Source organism: Halichoeres trimaculatus, unplaced genomic scaffold (assembly GCF_033239565.1).
Source record: "Halichoeres trimaculatus isolate MK-OKI-2021-1 unplaced genomic scaffold, fHalTri1.1 fHalTri1_scaffold_18, whole genome shotgun sequence".
NCBI classification, from domain to species: domain Eukaryota; kingdom Metazoa; phylum Chordata; class Actinopteri; order Labriformes; family Labridae; genus Halichoeres; species Halichoeres trimaculatus.
This window is the reverse complement of record NW_027437196.1, coordinates 26,883,519-26,903,345: the sequence shown is the minus strand read 5'-3', so window position 1 is coordinate 26,903,345 and position 19,827 is coordinate 26,883,519. Positions and strand designations below refer to the sequence as shown.

The window sequence follows — 19,827 nt, the reverse complement described above, 5'->3', positions numbered from 1 at the left end:
TCCCCTGTCCTTTTTCTGTTTGTCAGTTAGGCTCCTGTGTCCACCATCACTACAAAATTAATCACAGAAATAATTTTCAAAAGAGAAAAATACTGATTTCTCTTCTTACTACTAAACTTCATCGGATGGCATGGTATTGCCCTAGAGACTTAAACTGCTGTAAATCAATCCAGCCTTGCTTAACTGGATTGGGAAACTATGAAGTAGCAGTTGGTAATCACAATATTGGCACTGATAATCACATTTTAAAGTGTGGATTACGATCAGACATAGATCTAGAAGAAAGAAAGCAGAAGAAGAAAGAAGAAAACAGACTTTTTCAAGATCACTTAAAATCTCTTCACAGCCTCTTTAAACCTTAGTTTTGTGTATGCTGCCATAACACTCTGAGTACAACACAAAAGTTAGCTTGTGCATCTTAAAATCCATCATCAAACTAAGTTTAATAATTTGAATCATATGCACAAAAATAAGCACATTTAAAAGACTTGAAAGACTATTTCCTTTTTATAAGGTTTAAAAATGAATTGTTTTTATTTTCAGTGAAGAACATACATCATGTCCTGAGCATAAATCAAAAACTGCAGTATGCCTATGTTGACCAATGAGAGCTGCTATCATTGGTTAATGTAGGAGGTTTGTAGTCATCCATCCTGTGTATTGATTCTAACATGTTGTGTTTACCTGTGCTGAGGGTTGGTGTATTTGAGCAGCTCAGCCAGCTGAAGCGGGTACTTGCAGATCTTCTGTACTGGGGTGAGCAGAAACCCGTCTAAGGAAATGTCGATCATCTTCTGGAGCAGCCGACAGGCCTCAAAGAAGAACACGTACTTGTTGACCTTCATGAGCTTTGAGAGCTGGACGCAGGCATTGGGGTGGTTGTTGCAGTACTCAGAATAAATCTGGAAATCTGTTTGCTGAAAGAAAGGAAGAAGAAGCAGGTTAACAGCAGGAAAACTGCTGAGCTGTGATGTCTTTTTGCAGGTATGTACATGTTTTTATTCATGAAGAAAAAGATTTGGCATGTTAAGATTTCTCACATGTTCCAGGAAGCAGCAGCCGATCTCACTGATGTGCGGCTGCTCCTTGTTGAACTTCTTCTCCAGACCTTTCAGGAACTTCCTCTGGAACCGATAGATCTCCTCGATGTTTCCGAAGATGGTACGCAGTTGCTCCTCATTAAACATGTCTGTCCTTTTGCGGCACTGTTTGATATAGCCCTGAAAGAGACAGAGACATGCTCTTATAATAAAAACACTCAGGCTTTTAGACTGGGTGCAAATAAAGGGGGCAGGACTCAGGACCTATTCTCTCATGTGTGGGGCACGGTTTTTCATTTTATGGTCAGTGTAAACTTAGGATGTGTGAACACACATTAACACAGTCTGCAGCTTTGACAACAGTAGAAACTTACACTCTGAGTGAAGTAAACTGATGCCCTATTTTCATGACATGAACTAAAAAAGTCAGGGAGAATAAACGTTCCAGACCTCACAGATGTCCTTCAGGTGCTTGATGTAGTCCCTCTCAGTGCTCATGATCTCATTGATGACGTTGGTCCTCATCTGCTCCTTGCAGGGTAAACCAGGTCCCAGCAACAAGCCAAGACCTGCCCTGTCCTTCTCCCCTGTTTGAGCCTCCTCCAGATGGGCCAGATACTCCTCCATGGGCTCATCCTGGTTCACACGCAGCTGAGGAAGACAGGGAACTAAGAACCCCAAAAAGATCTCTAGTTCTCGCCAACATAACTTTTATTGGCTGGTTCTCTGTTCTGATTAAATTAATGAATATGAAATCCATGCACAGTTATTATTTGTTAAATGATTATGAAGCTATCATTGAAAAAGAATAAAGTGAACTTCTTTAAACAGTTTATTAACAAACTGAACCAAACACAAAACACATGATTCAGAGTGGAAGTAAAAGAAATGGCTGCAACAGGTTGGGTTTTGTAAAACTCAGATCAGCCTTTATGCAGCAGCTGGAGTTATCATTTTAAAGAAATTCTTCTATAGTTTTGTTTTTTGTCTTTCATCAGCCATACAGGGTTTGTCTTACCCGCACAAAGCTGGCAGGGAACCAGCCCTCGCTGTCCATGATGCGACCCCACCACCACTCTTTGTTGGTGGCATCCACTACTTCAATGACATCCCCAGCCTTGAAGCCCAGCTCCTGGTCGTCCATGGTGACATGGTCCCAGAGGGCCTCAGCATACACCACGCTGCCATCACTGATCAGCTGGACAAAGGTAGGAACACATACTTCATTAAGGCTCCTTCACATCCTTTTTCAGCAGATTGTGGAGTAATGTGGGCAGAACTTGTTTCATTATGTGCTGTAATGCTTTTGATGCCATTTTCAGTCATCTAATGAAAATTGGCGCTTCACTTACACCTCATGTGGAGTGAACAAGGAGTTACTGATGAATAATTAATCACTTTGAGAAAAACATGTTGAAACCTCTTCAGTTCAGCCAGTTTCCTTCTTTTGTCTCAGTTTACCACGGCACCATTTTGTGCATTAGTAAACCTCAGGTGTGCTGCAGGGGAAGTGTTCACTGTGCTGCTTTTGCGTCTGACCACAAGAGACCAGCTTAATGGACAGATCTTAAAGAGGGGGTACTCTGCTTTCTGATGATGTAATCATGGATCCTGAGTACCAATGCTGGATGTTCAGACTGAGCATGTGCAGATTTTCAAACCATTACATATTCAGATGTCAAAACCCCTGAATCTGTCTGTAAAGTGATCAAAATGCTGTTCAAAAAATAAAGCAAGATCTTCACAAGATCTTCAGATGGCTGGCCAAACGAGAGATGGGGGTTTTGTGGAGCAGAGAGCCTTAAAGAGACAGTAGCTAAAATTAAGTATTTCAGACAGAGGCTAAAATTAAGGTCTTCTGGAGAGAGATTTTTTTTTTTTTTTTTTTAACTGTAAATCATGTTAAGTTGCGACTCAGTCATCAGAGGGTCAGAATAAAGACCAAAAAAAAAGAAATCACAAGTTTCAGGAGCACACTGCAAAAAATGGCAATCCTATCGAGTGTTTTGTTACATTTTAAGTGAAAATTGTTTTGTTATACTTGATATGAGCCACATTCAACTTAGAAAAATGTCTTGTTTCAAGTTATTTAAAGACAAAATAGAGGTTTAAATTTTAACTTAAATAAGACAGAAACAACTGAAAAGATCTCATTTTTTGCAGCACAGGACCAAACCTCCACAACATCTCTTTTGGCACTTTTTGTAGTTAACCCCCTCCAACCCCTTTATTCTCATGTTCTTCACTCCTCCCTCTCTCCCTTCCTGTTTGTCTCTTTCCTTCTGTACTCAGGGCTCTAAAAGCCGGTTAGGGTAACTGGGAGCTAAGGCAGATCCTGTAAACTTCACAAACCAGCAACAGCGAGAATTTCAAAGTCATATTCAAGATCACTTTTTCCAGTTGAATCAATAAATCACTGTTAGATCACTTTCTGTTGATGGTTAGGTTCTTTCTAGTCAAACGTCTCTTTATCATGCTTTTCAGCAAGACTGTATTTCAGCATGACGCTGCTTTAGGCTTATTGTTGTTTGTCTGAATGCTAACTGAGGAAGTGTGTGCTGATTTACAGAAAGCATGTTCACTGTAAAAAAAATTTAGTGTCTAAAACTTCATCCAAAGTACAGCTGAGGCTGATGGTGGTTTAAAAGAAACATCACTAAGTTTTCAATGATTTCATCCAAACATGACCGACAAGCGCTAATCAGACAAAGAGTGTGTGCTAAGTGAATGTAAAGCGTGTGGTCTACACTGATGTACTAACCCTGTGTTTATTCAGACTGGGAGCACACAAAGACACACCGCAAAAAAATGAAATCATATCAAGTGTTTTTGTTTTATTTTCGATAAAAAAGTCTTCTTAGACTAAATATGAAACACATTCACCTGACCAGTCCAGAAAAATGCCGTTTTAGGTACCATATTTTCCGAACTACAAGGCGCACCTTCAATGAATGGCCGATTTGAAAACTGTTTTCATATATAGGGCACACCACATTATAAGGCGCATAGGATAGAAGCTACAGTAGTGGCTGGGGTTGCGTTATGCATCCACTATATAGAGCTGCGCTGAAGTAAATGGCAACAAAACAGTCAGTCAAACTCAGGCTACATCCACATGGAGCCGCACATTTTCCTATCCAACTATTTTCTGTGCCGTTTTCAAAAAAAGTGTGCTGTAAAGACGAAGCCGTTTCTGCCGTCCACAAAAGCTGTTTCCAGAGATCAGTTCACAATAAACTAGAGAAGAAGCCTGGGCCAGCCTGTGAGCTAACGTTAGCACTTAGCAGAATTCCTCTTTACTGGATCTTACCACTTACTGCTGATACTTTGGCAATGCCCCCTGACTACGGTAGCCATGATTAATCAATATTGATCCATATATAAGGCGCATCGGATTATAAGGCGCACTGTTAGCTTTTGAGAAAATTGAAGGCTTGAAGGTGCGCCTTATAGTGCAGAAAATATGATAATTTAAAGACAACAAAGAGGTCTGAATGGCTTGTGACAAGTTGAAAAAATCTGCCACTAGAAAAAGAAAAAATTGCTAGAAAATCTGCTTGAAAATACAATGAAATGAAATGTCTTAACTCAAGAACTTTTTCTCTTGTTCCAGTGGCAGAATTTTTTTAGTTGTTACAAGCAATTCAGACCTCATTTTTGTCTTAAAATAAGACTGGTCAGTTGAATCTGGCTTATATCAAGCATAATAAGACAAATTTTACTTAAAATAAGAAAAAGAAACACTTGATGAGATTTTACACTGCAGTTGTTTGTTGCCTTGCAGGAAACTTAAAGGTCTGCGGTTTTTCAGAAAATCAGGGCTGCTTGCTTTCTTGTTACATCCGACTCTTTTTAGACACTGGGGGCAGCTCAGCTAAGATGTAAGAGTGCAGTGGTTTACTATAACATTCAGATGTTTGCATCTCAAAGGCAGTGGAGTGAGCCGGTAAACATTCCTTTTAAACTCAAGCAACCAGCAGTGACAGAGCGACACTCTCAGGTTTTATCTGTTCACCTGGCGTGTATCTGCTCCACTTATCTTTGTTTTTCATCTCCACTCCACTCTGATGTCTCAGGCCAAGAAGCTTCATCTGAGCTGAAACTCACTAGATCGTTCTAAATAGCTAAAGGGAGCTAACAGCAGCTGATAATTCTACATGAGCTTTTTAGTGCAAGCTTTTACATTTCAGTGCATATTGTATAGTTTCTTATTTATTTCAGATATATGAACCCATTTTAGTGTCTTCAGTGTGACGAGCACTCAAATCAAAATGCCAGCAAAGAGGTTTCTCCCACTCAACGCGCTCCTTAACTAGGGGGAGAAATAAGAGATTAAAAGAAGAGGATGAAGATCCTGTTTCATAATTTATCATGTGACAATGATGAATTCATTTGGTGCTTTGAAAAGCACACAGTTGCATTATTGATGAACTGTGTAAGGAAATATTTATGTTGAAATGCTGACTCAGCATTTCAACATATTGTTATCCTGTGACTTTATTATGTTGAAATGCTGACTCAGCATTTCAACATATTGTTATCCTGTGACTTTATTCCACTTCTTCTTCTTCTTCTTCTTATTCTTCCGTACGTTTTTTGGCTCTTTTCACAGCCTTCAAATTTTGTCCGATTTTCACCGTTCAACTTTTAAACTATTCAGCTTGTTTAGGAATAGTGTGCTATATCTTTTCACTTTTCTAACTATTAAACTTTTTGATTTATTCAGCTTTTTCCAAAAAAATTTCTCTATGTTAAACAGATGGGAAATTTCAGCTCCTCTGACTAAAATCTGCTTCAACTTCAACAAGCTCTAACTTCAGCTTACTCCCACTTACAGACTTCATTTTTGCTTTAAAATGTTCACTGATCTTTCCACTACTGATATCTGTAATAACTTTTTTAATATCTTCAACTGTTTTTGAGATTTCACTGTATAAGCGACACAAACTTTTCACTCTTTTCACCTCTCCTCCTGCTCTCAGAGGGCGGAATGTTTTCAATTTGACTGAGAGAAGCAGCTGCTGCTACTGAAAAAAACTGCCGATTAACCTGCCATAAAATTCTCAAACTTGACTCAAATCAAACAAAAAAGGCTGCTTCTCCTTCAACTTCAACTGCTTCTACCTTTTGCAGACTTTGACTCGAGACTCTGTTCACACATTAAACTGGTCCTATTCTCCTCATCTCATTTACACATTAATCATAGATTTCTGCTTTCTTCTACATTTTTGAGATTTCACTGTTTGGTTTCTCTCTCTTTTTATTTAATTATTTTAACTTTTGTAGGCTGATTTACATTTCCACTGTATCCACTTTCTTTATCCACTCATTGTCTGTGCCTCATTTCTCTTAACATTTTTTTTTTCCTTTATTTTACATTTTCAGTTTTTTCCACTTTTATTCAAACTTTTCCAGCTTCAGCATTTCAACGCATTTGCTGCAAGGAAATGCAACTTCTCTAGTTAAACTTCTTATTCTTCCGTACGTTTTTTGGCTCTTTTCACAGCCTTCAAATTTTGTCCGATTTTCACCGTTCAACTTTTAAACTATTCAGCTTGTTTAGGAATAGTGTGCTATATCTTTTCACTTTTCTAACTATTCAACTTTTTGATTTATTCAGCTTTTTCCAAAAAAATTTCTCTATGTTAAACAGATGGGAAATTTCAGCTCCTCTGACTAAAATCTGCTTCAACTTCAACAAGCTCTAACTTCAGCTTACTCCCACTTACAGACTTCATTTTTGCTTTAAAATGTTTACTGATCTTTCCACTACTGATATCTGTAATAACTTTTTTAATATCTTCAACTGTTTTTGAGATTTCACTGTATAAGCGACACAAACTTTTCACTCTTTTCACCTCTCCTCCTGCTCTCAGAGGGCGGATTGTTTTCAATTTGACTGAGAGAAGCAGCTGCTGCTACTGAAAAAAACTGCCGATTAACCTGCCATAAAATTCTCAAACTTGACTCAAATCAAACAAAAAAGGCTGCTTCTCCTTCAACTTCAACTGCTTCTACCTTTTGCAGACTTTGACTCGAGACTCTGTTCACACATTAAACTGGTCCTATTCTCCTCATCTCATTTACACATTAATCATAGATTTCTGCTTTCTTCTACATTTTTGAGATTTCACTGTTTGGTTTCTCTCTCTTTTTATTTAATTATTTTAACTTTTGTAGGCTGATTTGCATTTCCACTGTATCCACTTTCTTTATCCACTCATTGTCTTTTCCTCATTTCTCTTAACATTTTTTTTTCCCTTTATTTTACATTTTCAGTTTTTTCCACTTTTATTCAAACTTTTCCAGCTTCAGCATTTCAACGCATTTGCTGCAAGGAAATGCAACTTCTCTAGTTCATTATTAAGATTTTTACAACTTCTGGTCCAAACCATGTTCACTTCCTGCCATCTTTCCAAATCTGTAAAATCCACCAACATCAGTGGCCCACTCATGGCAACAAAGCACCACAGTCTTTTTTTTTTATGTTGAAATGCTGACTCAGCATTTCAACATATTGTTATCCTGTGACTTTATTAAACTTCTTATTCTTCCGTACGTTTTTTGGCTCTTTTCACAGCCTTCAAATTTTGTCCGATTTTCACCGTTCAACTTTTAAACTATTCAGCTTGTTTAGGAATAGTGTGCTATATCTTTTCACTTTTCTAACTATTAAACTTTTTGATTTATTCAGCTTTTTCCAAAAAAATTTCTCTATGTTAAACAGATGGGAAATTTCAGCTCCTCTGACTAAAATCTGCTTCAACTTCAACAAGCTCTAACTTCAGCTTACTTCCACTTACAGACTTCATTTTTGCTTTAAAATGTTCACTGATCTTTCCACTACTGATATCTGTAATAACTTTTTTAATATCTTCAACTGTTTTTGAGATTTCACTGTATAAGCGACACAAACTTTTCACTCTTTTCACCTCTCCTCCTGCTCTCAGAGGGCGGAATGTTTTCAATTTGACTGAGAGAAGCAGCTGCTGCTACTGAAAAAAACTGCCGATTAACCTGCCATAAAATTCTCAAACTTGACTCAAATCAAACAAAAAAGGCTGCTACTCCTTCAACTTCAACTGCTTCTACCTTTTGCAGACTTTGACTCGAGACTCTGTTCACACATTAAACTGGTCCTATTCTCCTCATCTCATTTACACATTAATCATAGATTTCTGCTTTCTTCTACATTTTTGAGATTTCACTGTTTGGTTTCTCTCTCTTTTTATTTAATTATTTTAACTTTTGTAGGCTGATTTACATTTCCACTGTATCCACTTTCTTTATCCACTCATTGTCTTTTCCTCATTTCTCTTAACATTTTTTTTTTCCTTTATTTTACATTTTCATTTTTTTCCACTTTTATTCAAACTTTTCCAGCTTCAGCATTTCAACGCATTTGCTGCAAGGAAATGCAACTTCTCTAGTTTTTTTTGATGTCATGACATCAGAGGCAGGCCCATGGTTAACACAGTAGCTCTAAAACATGCAGCGGTACAGTCTGTGCTCTGCAAACAAATCAGCTTTCCAACAGGCTGCACCCAGCACTGAATGCTTTTTGAGCCTGGGTTGAAAAGGAGAGATCCACGTGAGGCAAAGGTGAGAGTAAAGAGAGATAGATCAGAGAGAAGAGGCACAACTAGAGAGGGAGACAGAGGAGGAGGAGACAGTGAGGGAGACAGAGGAGGCAGAGAGTGTGAGACGAGGAGAGATGGAGCCGGCGCTATCGATGGAGACACTGCAGTGGTCATATTTCACACTGCCTCATACAAACCAGCACCAGTTTCACTGCGTCAACACGGCCCCTGGCTCCACAGAGGGGATCCATTATGCTGCTTAGCCCTTCATTCCTGCAGAGGCTGCACAAATCAGCCCACCATCGCTCCTCTCTGCAAGCTCGTCTCTTTCAGAGAAACACCCGCTTCTCACTCCACCTTAGCCGTGCTGTTACAGAACAAGTCCTTTCATTTTCTTAGCACCACTGATACATCATGGCAATAAGGAATACAGACAATGTGACTGTTGCTAGGCAACACACCCACACCATCTTGCCTTTCTGCTGTCTTTATCTCCAGATCCTTCTTTGAGTGCATGACACCGCAACATGCTCTAATAATGACATGTTATGATAGTAAACACGTTCATACAGCTGCTGGAAGCAGGTTGAGCTTTGAGACAGTGCTCGAGGAATACTTTCACTTAAAACACACACTGTGACACACACACACCCTCAAACATGAGCAGCTTTGTCTCTGAAACCTTTTTCCTGAAATCTAGGATTCTAAATCAAACCTTGTCTTTTGTCTTTATAGCTCAACCAATATGTAAAAGTCAGCTGTTGTGTATCTCAAACCAAAATTTCTAAGATTATCAGTGAATTTTTTCTCACCTTATTTTGCCAAATAAGTCAGCACAGTGGTGCAAAGGTCTGCATCTTCACACTTTTGTAAAATTTTTTCCTCTAAATTGATACAGCAATAAAAAACTGAGATATTAACAGATAACTAAACTCAAAAGCTGACAGAATGATGATTGGACCTCCTGTGTTCAGAACCACCTGCTGTACCAGCACACCGTACTGACGTGGTCCAAATCTAAACGTGAGCAAAATCTGCTAAAACTCACAGAGGTCAAATTCATTCAGGAAATAAACTCAGCGGACCAGTGTACTTCATATTTACTGTTTCCCACAATGCACTGCAACACTGATGGTCTTTTTAACTCATCCTGTGTCTCAAATGGGATGATGCCTCCATTAGCACACTAACATAAAGTGCACTGTGAACACTCTGCACTCCCTGGAGCAGTGCACAGTTTTTACAGGGTGGTGTTGTCTCAAACCAAACACTTCTGCTTCACACTTACAGGAAATAACAATCACAATCACGGCCAATCACAGGTGTTCTTCTGTTATTTATTAGCTACATCAATCAACCTCTGTTTGATCTGTTCCCAAGTGCACTGATTTTCCATACCGTCAGTGTAAACACACTTATACACTCACAGAGTCAGTGTAAGAGCAGAGGTACACCATTTGAGATCACTGACTGTATACAGAGTCAGCAGCGTGGCTCCGTCTTTTACCAAGGTACAGTTTTGAGGCCAAAATACCCCCGTCACAGGCGCAGTCATTGGTTGCTGTTGTGTAGCCAGAGTCTGCGCAGTGGAGGCTATGAGGGACTCAGGGAGAATCTAAGTGAAGTCAGGTAACAAAAAAGAATATATAGTATATATTTTTTCACATAGAGTGTAATCTCTTCTTGGCTCTCCCTCCTGGCATATTTTGCTGTAAATCATCATTTTAGGTCCCATATTATGCAAAATTCACTTTATTTAGTCTTTTAGTGAAACTTGTGGGTCTTTGGCTTTCCTCCCAGCCCACAAAATGTGATATTTAATGACAAAACCTGTACTTAGTAGTGCTTGTGAATGTAAAATCCTGACCTAAAATGAGCTGTTTTGATTTTGGGGATTTGCCGACGTCAGCGATTCCCTTTTTTGACCAATCAGGAGCAAGTCTGACCTGATTGGTCCATAGGAGCAGCAGGGAGGAGAATGCCAAAGTTGAAGAGCTATCACTGTGTTTTTGGCTGTAAACAGCCACATAGTTCCATGCTCAAGCCTCCCATCTCAGAAGAAGACAAGACTAAGTGGCTAGAGTTTATTTATAAGGGAAATGTTCCAGCTACACTCAGTAAAACTGTGCATGTGTGCTAGTCACTTCACGGCTCACTGCTTTTCCAACTTTGGACAGTACAACAGAGGACTAGTGAATAGACTGGTCCTGAATCCAGGCGCATTACCAACCATCCACCAACAAACCTCGGACCCTGGAAATGTGAGTATTTTAAATGCTGTGTGCTGTGGAGCAGATGTAAGAGCTTTTCCTCAGTGTACCCCCTGTGTCTCTGTGTTAGCTTCAGGATGCTAACTTTAGCTGTGGATAGCCTGTTGTTTAAGCCTGTAATGTTACAGTAAATGAGCTTCACTGTTTTCTAAACATTGTGCACTCGGAGCTCGTGGCGCCGCTCTCAGCGACGAGGAAGCGCAGCGGGGCAGTATCAGCAGTGGCTCATTTACATATGAAGGTCACGCCCACTAAATCAGAGCGTTCTGAACAGAGGGGCTATGAGAGCCTGGAAACAATGCTGCTGTGCTTGATTTATTGGCTTTTTGGACCAAAACATGTTACTACCATTTCATGAAGACATCAATGATCCATATTAAACTGCAGAAAAGGAGCAGAATATGAGACCTTCCAACGTGATGTAAAGCCTCTTTTTAACCTCTAATAACTAATGAAAAAAAAATCAGAAAAAGAAGACTTGAATACAAGGCAGCCAAATCATATCTTCAAATCACCACAACAATCCAATGTTAGAAACATTTCAACCAGGTATATTTATTTGTTCAAGTATGACCACAGCCAATATGGAATGACTGAGGAGATGTAACTCACCTCACAGTCAAACACACCACCACTGTTGAACATCAGCAACCCACCTAGCTGATACTTCTCAGTCCATTCTTTGTTTAAGATGCATCAACTTTCTGCTGAAGGCCTCTAGAGAGTTTTTCTGAGCTGTAAATATATCAGAAGGCTGGCGTTCTCTACAACCTATACACTGAATCTAATGCTGATGCTTCATAAAGGCCAAATAAAGCACTTATTAACTCTTTTCAACGATACGTTGATGATACAGAGGCAGTTTTTCTATCAGCTTTATTCCTAAACCGAACCCCAGTGAAGCTACAGAGCAGATCCAACAGAGCAGACAGGCTACATTCAAAAGCGATGTGCAGGGTGTTCTGCATGCTACAGTCTGAGAGTATGTAATCGGTGGCTTTGCAGACAGCCAGGTCAAACCACTCACAACTGCTACATTTTTATGGTCTCATAAACCAAAATGATTTGGTGAAGTTTGTTTATTTCAGCTTTTAGTAAAGAAAATAAGTCTGATATTGAAAGGATGTTCTCAAAAAGCTTCTTGTAAACTAAGGAAATATTGACTGGACAAGTGTCCCAATGTGAGAGCAGAGCAGGAAAAGTGAACACAGAGTACAAGGATTTTTTTCTGCAGCAGTTGTGGAGAAAAGTGAAGGTGTGTACATTTTCATTCATGAGAAGCTGACAGGACAGACACACTCAGAGAAACATCAGGAGGGCAACAGACTCACATCAGACACACATCTCAAATTTCAATCAGTTGATTCAATCATCAACACACCTCTGCTAGCCTTTAGTTCAGCTCGGAACCTGCTGTTTTTTACATTGAAATGCTAATAAGTTACCTGTAAGTATAAGTAACCTTAGTCTGGTGTTTTTCCTAAAAGTAACCCAATTTAGGAACATCCCATTCCCTGAGAGCCGTAGTACTCCCAGCCTCACTGTTTCACTGTAAAACTCAGACAATTGTGCCAAAATGTGTAATTTCAGTTGATGTTGACAATAAAAAAGGACACTTAAGTACAGAAACCTCTGTGATTACCATATCCTGTGTGTTTACTTCATCAGTACGCCAAGACATTTGAAAAGCTCCACCGCTTACATGCTTCAGTTTAACTTCTTTCCTTTGGCAAATTAATAACTAAACAAATAAAAAAAATTACAGTAATGACGAGCATGACAAGACTCTGATGTTTCAAAGAAATGCGTTCAACCCTCAGAATCCCAAGCAGCTGCTGGTTAATTTTTTTTTTCACGGTTGTCTGTTTTTTCTCAGCACAGTGAAGACCTGCATCTCTAAATGTCAGGGCAACCATGGCTCTAGGCTGATGTAACTTAATTATGTCTTCCTGCACTAAAAACAAATTTTAAAAAAATTAATAGATTTAATATGAGTTTATCTTATTTTATCCTTTAAAATTGTGAAAAATAGGGAATTAGCGTAAACAACACATTTTCGGGTACCCTCAGTCTAAGGAACATAGGAAAATACAGGTGGTGGCACTGCATTCAAAGAATCCACAAGTTTTGATGTTTGGAATTTTTTGAACCCTCATTTTTCACAGCAGTATGAAGATCCTACACCTCTGTGGGTTCAGCACAACCATGGCTAAAGCCAGGTGTAACTTAGCAATGGCTCCAGAGCAGTATGACATAATAGAACTGCAGTGATTATTACATTATTAAAAGCTATTTGCGCTTTATAAACTTTTTACAATCAATACTGTCACTACTGTTATCTCAGTTTACAGTCTGCCATCACGCCAATCTGAAGAGCAGCTTCTATCAGTAACCAGACTGAGTGCTAAACAACTGAGCAGAAATTTTACACCTGCAAGACAAGGCCATGGGAAACAAAATTCAATGGATTTTTAAGGCATGAATACTGGGTACATGTCCATCATTCAGGGTTCACTGAAAGTAGAGAGAAGTGTATAATTTAGCCAAAGGAAGTGGTTTATTTTCTGCAAAATATTTTTCTTTAGAATCAAAGCAATAGGCTTTACACCGATCATATGGGCTATATCGGATTGGCCGATATTTGTCATTTTTTGTAATGATCAGGATCGGTCGTCATGTCATAAATCACCGATCAATCAATGACGTCATGGTTGTGTTTAATCTTAATAATAATTAATAATTTAATAATTTGTTTGTATCCAAGAGCAATGACTCATGATTAAAAAACTGTTAGTTTTGTGGATGTATATGAATGTTTTGAGGCAGCTTCGTTCTATTTGCACTAGAGTTACGGTCTGTGACTGTTAATTTAATTGATATGCTGCAGTATGTTTGAGGCAGCATTACTTTCCTTAATTTGCAGTATTTACTTGTTACAGGAAAGTAATTAATTACAATAAAGTAATTTAATTACTATAAGTTGAGCTAATTATTTTTGTCTTGGGTTATATTTTTGATTGTCCAGACTGAACTTAACTGAACTTGTCAGTCCTTTAATGCCCTCCGGAGGTCATTGATGTTTAACCCATGTATCTCAGTCAGATGGGGCATGGCAAGACTGATACTCAGGAAACAGCACATAAGTATATAAGTATATAAACAAGTAGTTTAAATATTGCTCCTCACGTGATCAGATCGGTTATCGGTTTATTTAAACTCACTGATCGGTGATCGGCCCAAAAATTGTGATTGTGTAAAGCCTACAAAGCATGTTTCTAAAATTCCTCCCATCTCCTGTGGCCTGGTTTGACATGTTGCTAACATCACTTGTGATACGTTTAGATACCCTCTGCAACTTAAAAATCTGATGATTATGCCGTTTTTTTTCTTTCAGAATTTTGATTGGACAAATGGTCTCTAAATGCCATTTCAAAATAAGTGGGAATTTCGACTTTGCTGGTGGGATTGCGATCCTCCGGGTTAAGTTTTGTAAATGACTGGGCTGTGATAATATGCTACTCTCACAATTCGGTTCTATTACAATTTTTAGGGTGCTGTAAGTTGCAGTTCTTTGATTATTACTTTTTCTGCGATTTTTAGTTTGCTTTTTTCAGACCAAACCATGTGAAAAAGTTAAATGATGATGATGATAATGTTTACAGACTATGTCACGAGTCATATTTTCCCATAAAATGCACGTCATGTGAGTCAGAGAGAAACATTTCACCCTCTGCTGGAGAACTTTAACTTTTTTTCCAATCCAGTTTTTGAAAAAAATACTGAAATGAAGAATTTGAATTCGTAAGAGAAAACGTTTTTTAGATAAAAGACCCCATTCTGATATTCTCCAACAAAAAATTCAGGTATATCGTATTTCATTTTTTTTCTCCCACCCCAGTAAATGATGACAATAGAGTAAATTCTGGTGAGTGTAATTCTAGACTTTAAACTTGTTTTAATGTTTAATAAGGTTTGTGAAACTTTGTAAAGTGAACAGTTGCAGCACGTAGAAATGTGATATTAGGTAGATACATTAAGAGTGGATACATTTACATTGTCAATATCATTTAGTTCTGTCTGAACATGTTATAAACTGTTTCCTCAGCCTACAGCAGTCTGCTCTGATTACTTCCCCAAACTGTGACCAGACGACAGATCTACGAACAGCAGCTCAGATAAAAGTTCCAGAACGCCGCAGAACAAAAGGTTCCTAAAAGACAGGAAGTGTTAGTCCCTGATGAGGGAGGCACAGATCACTTCACCAACAAACAGGGGGATCATTTCAATCCACACAAATGAACTCTGACTACTTAGCAGTGTTGAAACAGCTGAGTTCCAATAGTGTTTGCTCCAAACACAATCAGCACAGGTTATCTAAGAGCCCGTAGCTGTAACAAGGTCGCTGCAGAGTGTGTTACATCACCTGAAAGCATTCTGGGATACTATTCTTGCTTGTAAGGGCTTTGTTATCAGATGAAAATGGAGTTTGACTTGGCTCCAGATATATGCTCCACGTGAGTGAACTTTGATTGGACCGTGAGTCTAAAGAGGACGTGTGTGATCTTCCTGAGCATGGTTCAGTTCCTTTATAGATATTAACACGTCTAAATTTGACTCAGCCCTCACACCATTTCAGTGTTCAGTAACATTTTCCAGAACAAGTCTGCAGCTCATTTTTAATAAATAACTTCACATCAGTTTGTGTTACAATGTGTGTTTTCAGAGGATGGAGCTGAAAGCCACAAACAGAGAGGCTACATCACTTAGTTTAACATTTGATAACGCTACAGAACAATGTCTCCCTCAGTGTCCAAATCATAAAATTAAAGTCTGTACCTGCTCCTGTATTTACAGTGACCTCGTATACAGAGAGATATACTTCAGAACCAAGATCCTCAAACCTAAATCGTCATCAAACCAGATCTTTGAGATGAAATATGCTCCCTACATTTTAATAACAGATTCATGAGCTCATTAAAGAAAAAAAAAACAGTTTTGAATGAAGTGTACTGACTGATCTCACACTGAATGATGCCCCCCTCCTCCTGGAAGTACCTGTGTTCTGCTGCTGCCATGTTGGACACCCATCAATCACAGCAGTCCCTCTCATCAACAGGGAAGTCCTCCTCTGATCCCGGGCTCCTCTGTCTTTTCAGTGTCTCTGCTTGTGTTCCTGTTTCTGTGTGTGTGTGAGAGAGTGCTGGTCCGTGGGTTTGCTCTACTGGAAAGCCAACAGGAACATGAGCACCACGTTGATGATGATGAGCAGCATCATGATGAGGAACACCACCACCTTCTGGGTCTCTGGGGGGAGGTTGCAGCGCAGCAGGGCACTGAAGAATCCCATCCTCTGCCTGCTCCACCTCCCTGAGCCGCTGCCACGAGCCATCAGTCCCCTGGCCTCGTCTTCCTCCTCAGCACTACTGCCCCTCCCCCGTCGCCTCTCCCTCAGCGCCGAGCCTCCACACCACACCGCGTCGACTCGTCCTCCTCCTTGACTTTCTCCGTCGCTGTCACCTAGTGTTGCTCTCCTCCTCCGCTCGGCTCCAGCGGTCGCCTCCTCTGCCTCTCCTGCCACTTTGCCCAGTATTGGCCCGGCCTGCCAGTGGAGGCTGGGTGCCTATCTGTGTCAGCCTGTGAGTCTATGCGCTGTGGGGCTATTTGTGTGTTACGTGCTGAGCATCCCCCTCGTCCTCCTTCACTCGCTTTCTCCTCTTTGAGGAATAGGCACCTCCCCTCTCTTTCTTCTTTTTATCTCACCAGCTTTTTCTTTATTGTCCGTTTTCTTGCTCTCCTTGGTCAGGATGTCAGGACAAAGGAGCAAAGGCAGGATGCTGCATGTCTCCCATTCATGCTCACGGCTCCTTGTCTTTTCCTTCCTCTTCTTTTTATCCCTCTTCAGCTCCTTCCTTTCTTGCTACATACACTCAGTCATTTTCTGCATCCAAAACCATTCATCCAGCTCTTCTTTCTTCCTCTTCTATCCCTCCGTTTCTCCCCACCTACTCTCCCTGTTCACAGCTCCTGCTAAAATGGTGCTCGCTGCTCTGCCTAGAGCTGTGCTACCTCTGCCATCCATCTAACTACCAGGATCTCCCTCTTTTCTTTTTTTCCCCCCTCCTGCCCTTCCTTTTTTTAGTGTACCCACCCTTGCATCGCTGGCAGCCAATCAGGATGCAGAGTGTGTCACCGTATCCTGGATACCAGAGTAGCTGAGGCAGGGCCATAGCAACCCGATGGAAGGAGAGGAGGATGAGGAGGGGCTGGTTGTTAGGACGAAAGGGAGGGAGGGGTTTGGTCGACACCATCCAGGATGATGAACAGACCACAAGGGAAATTATTTGTGTGAGTGTGTGTGTCTGTGTGCTTGTGTGTGTGCTGTATATTGCATGTCGATTTTGTATAAATGTGTATTTTCATGTTTACAATGTCGAGCAATTAACAATAATTTGACATTCAGAGCAACAGCAAATTTTAGAGAAAGAAAATTTAAAAAAGAAAGAAAAAACTCAGCTGCCTAGTTTTCAGAATCACTAACTAATCATCAAATTAAAATGTGTGTAACTGTTTAATTATGTCACGAAAACACCTCATTTAACAGCACATCCCTGAAATATTCCTCCTCATGTGTCTGTGCTTCTCAGCTTCAAACTGTTTGTTCGACCAAATCTTCAAAGCTATTGAGAACAAAAGCTTATTTTTAAAAATAGTTGCAGTTGTGTCTTAAAATATCTTAGTGCAGCTTCTATTACTTTGTCTGAGGTTTCTTAGAGACAGAGGAAAGATTGAAATGTCGTCACAGGCAGATTATTAAACCATTGGACTGAATGACCAACAGTGACTCTGCACTAAACACAGAATCTGAATGTTACTGCTCGGAGTCTGACATCTTCACCAATATCAAGACCTGTATCACATCAGAAAGTGGGTGGTGTGCTCTTTTTCAAGTTTTTAGTTTGTCCCTCTGGTGCCACTGTAGACCTTTTGGACATTTCAGAGGCCTAAGCCTGAAATGGACTACTGAACACCACTAACTGAGCATCACTGCTCTGTTCAGCAAAGCTGTCTCGCTGGCATGTTGATGGGAGTGTTCTGTCTGGTCATGTTGGTAGATGTTAGGCAGTAATGGCCCACAAGATGGCAGCACAGTGCAGACTCTGTCATGGCTGTCTTGTATTGAGGAACATGAAGAACACTGGAAACATTGCAGTTGGGTTGCCAGGATATCTGATTATGGGTTACTACCAATCAATCCAACAGTGTGCCAAAAGACTGCGAGAGAAAGAGGGTGATTACATAAGGTATTGATATTGTATCTAAGTTTATGTACACTACCTCTTAGTCCTTGGTTTTGTGTGTGCACATCTAGTGAAGTGATTTCCCACTTCTCTGTAAGGTGAAGGGGAAGAGCTACACAGCCCTTGAAACAAAGACAAACAGGGACTTTACTTGAATCCAAGGGGTAAGATGAATTTCCCATGATATCTATAGTTTTTAATCAGTTATCCAGTCCTTTGTTGTTGTTAATGTTAGTCATGTTTTGAATTGTTGGTTGCATTTTCAAATTTCTTGTAATAACTATCTACCCAATGCTGCTATAGCAACAACTACAGCTAATAACAGCTAAAAACAGCTACCCTGATGTTTACAGTTTACAGTTTCATTTAGCAGATGCTTTTGTCCAAGGCGACGTACAACACAAGCAAGAATTTAGACGGAAGGAAAACATAGTTAGTGCGACAACAGTGCCACAAGTTACTCAGCTGCAGGTGCTGCCATTAAGTACAATAATCAAAAAGCCAACGAACCACAATCAGTTGCTACAACAGTATACCTCAATCTTCAACAAAATTCAGTAATAGTGCTAAAAAATCATAGGATTTGAGTCTTAGACCTACTGACTTATTCTACCTCTGAGGGCAAAGAAGAGAAGGGTCAGATTAAGTGCACAAGTATTCCCTGGACAGATAAGTTTTCAGACATCTCTTAAACTAGAAAGGGACTCTCTGGATTGTATAGTTAGGTAATTCATTCTACCATTTGAGCACAACAGAGGAGAAGAGTCTGGCTAGAGATTTTGAGCCGCGCTGGGCTGGGAGCACCAGGCCTCTTTCACAAGCAGAGTGTAGTGGGCGAGAGGGAGTGTAGAGGGTGGGGACCCCAGATGTCAGAGCAGGGTGACAAATTTACAGCAAACAGACTTCACAACAATGAGCTGCACTTCATAAATGATTAGACAGATAAGCTGCATTCAGAAGCTGCATTAGCTACAAAAGCTATAATAAGCTAACGTTACAGTAGTCAGAAGCTACATAATATAGCATCTCATTACTGTAACATTAGCTTAACATTAGCTTTTCATAGGTTAGCTGTCTGGTCACTCATGTAATACAGTACATCATAGCAAAGTCTGTTTGCTGTGAATGTGTCGCGCTGATCTGACATCAGTTTACCATCACTTTGTAAAAATGTGTTTGATTTTGAGTTGAATAAACAGTCACTCTGTCTAAAATACAGCCAGCGAGTGATTAGGAGTGATGACAGAGCGAGGACTGAGTGGAGTCTTGTTTCTGAGAGATGTGTTTTCACCCCTGCAGAAAGCCCTCAAAACAGAGGACCAAGGGGAAGGGTATGGAGTGACAATTTGGATTGGCCCTTAGATCCAGAATGGTTCGTTTATCACTAACCTCTGTACCAATTGTTACTGAAATCCTATGCTGCATGAACCGATAAGGAGAGCACAAACCAAACCAAAACTAAATAAAACAGGAAGCTGTGATGATGCATGCATATATCCTTTGACTAGCAGGAAAGACACACTTTTAGGCCATTTTTAGATGGTAGCCTTCCCTGATCACCAATCTGAACAACTAAAACTACCAGACTTATCCATCTACTCAGGTTTGTCAAATATTAGAAGATACAATAACCCATAAT

The 19,827-nt window shown here is 39.9% G+C and overlaps 1 protein-coding gene across 5 annotated transcripts in view; it reads right to left on the bottom strand.

The window, feature by feature from the left end:
• The window catches only part of arhgef4 (Rho guanine nucleotide exchange factor (GEF) 4), a 131,474-nt gene that overhangs the window by 9,725 nt on the left and 101,922 nt on the right, over positions 1 to 19,827 (bottom strand). For 4 of the 5 annotated variants that reach the window (XM_074692992.1, XM_074692993.1, XM_074692994.1 and 1 more), the window contains 4 exons: positions 2,059 to 2,238; positions 1,491 to 1,691; positions 1,041 to 1,220; positions 685 to 917 (listed from right to left, as the gene is read on the bottom strand). In XM_074692992.1, the coding sequence (XP_074549093.1) occupies positions 685 to 917; positions 1,041 to 1,220; positions 1,491 to 1,691; positions 2,059 to 2,238 (794 nt within the window). Of the gene's footprint in view, positions 1 to 684; positions 918 to 1,040; positions 1,221 to 1,490; positions 1,692 to 2,058; positions 2,239 to 15,945; positions 16,990 to 19,827 lie in introns of those variants that run through there. The other variant, XM_074692996.1, reaches the window with a different exon arrangement.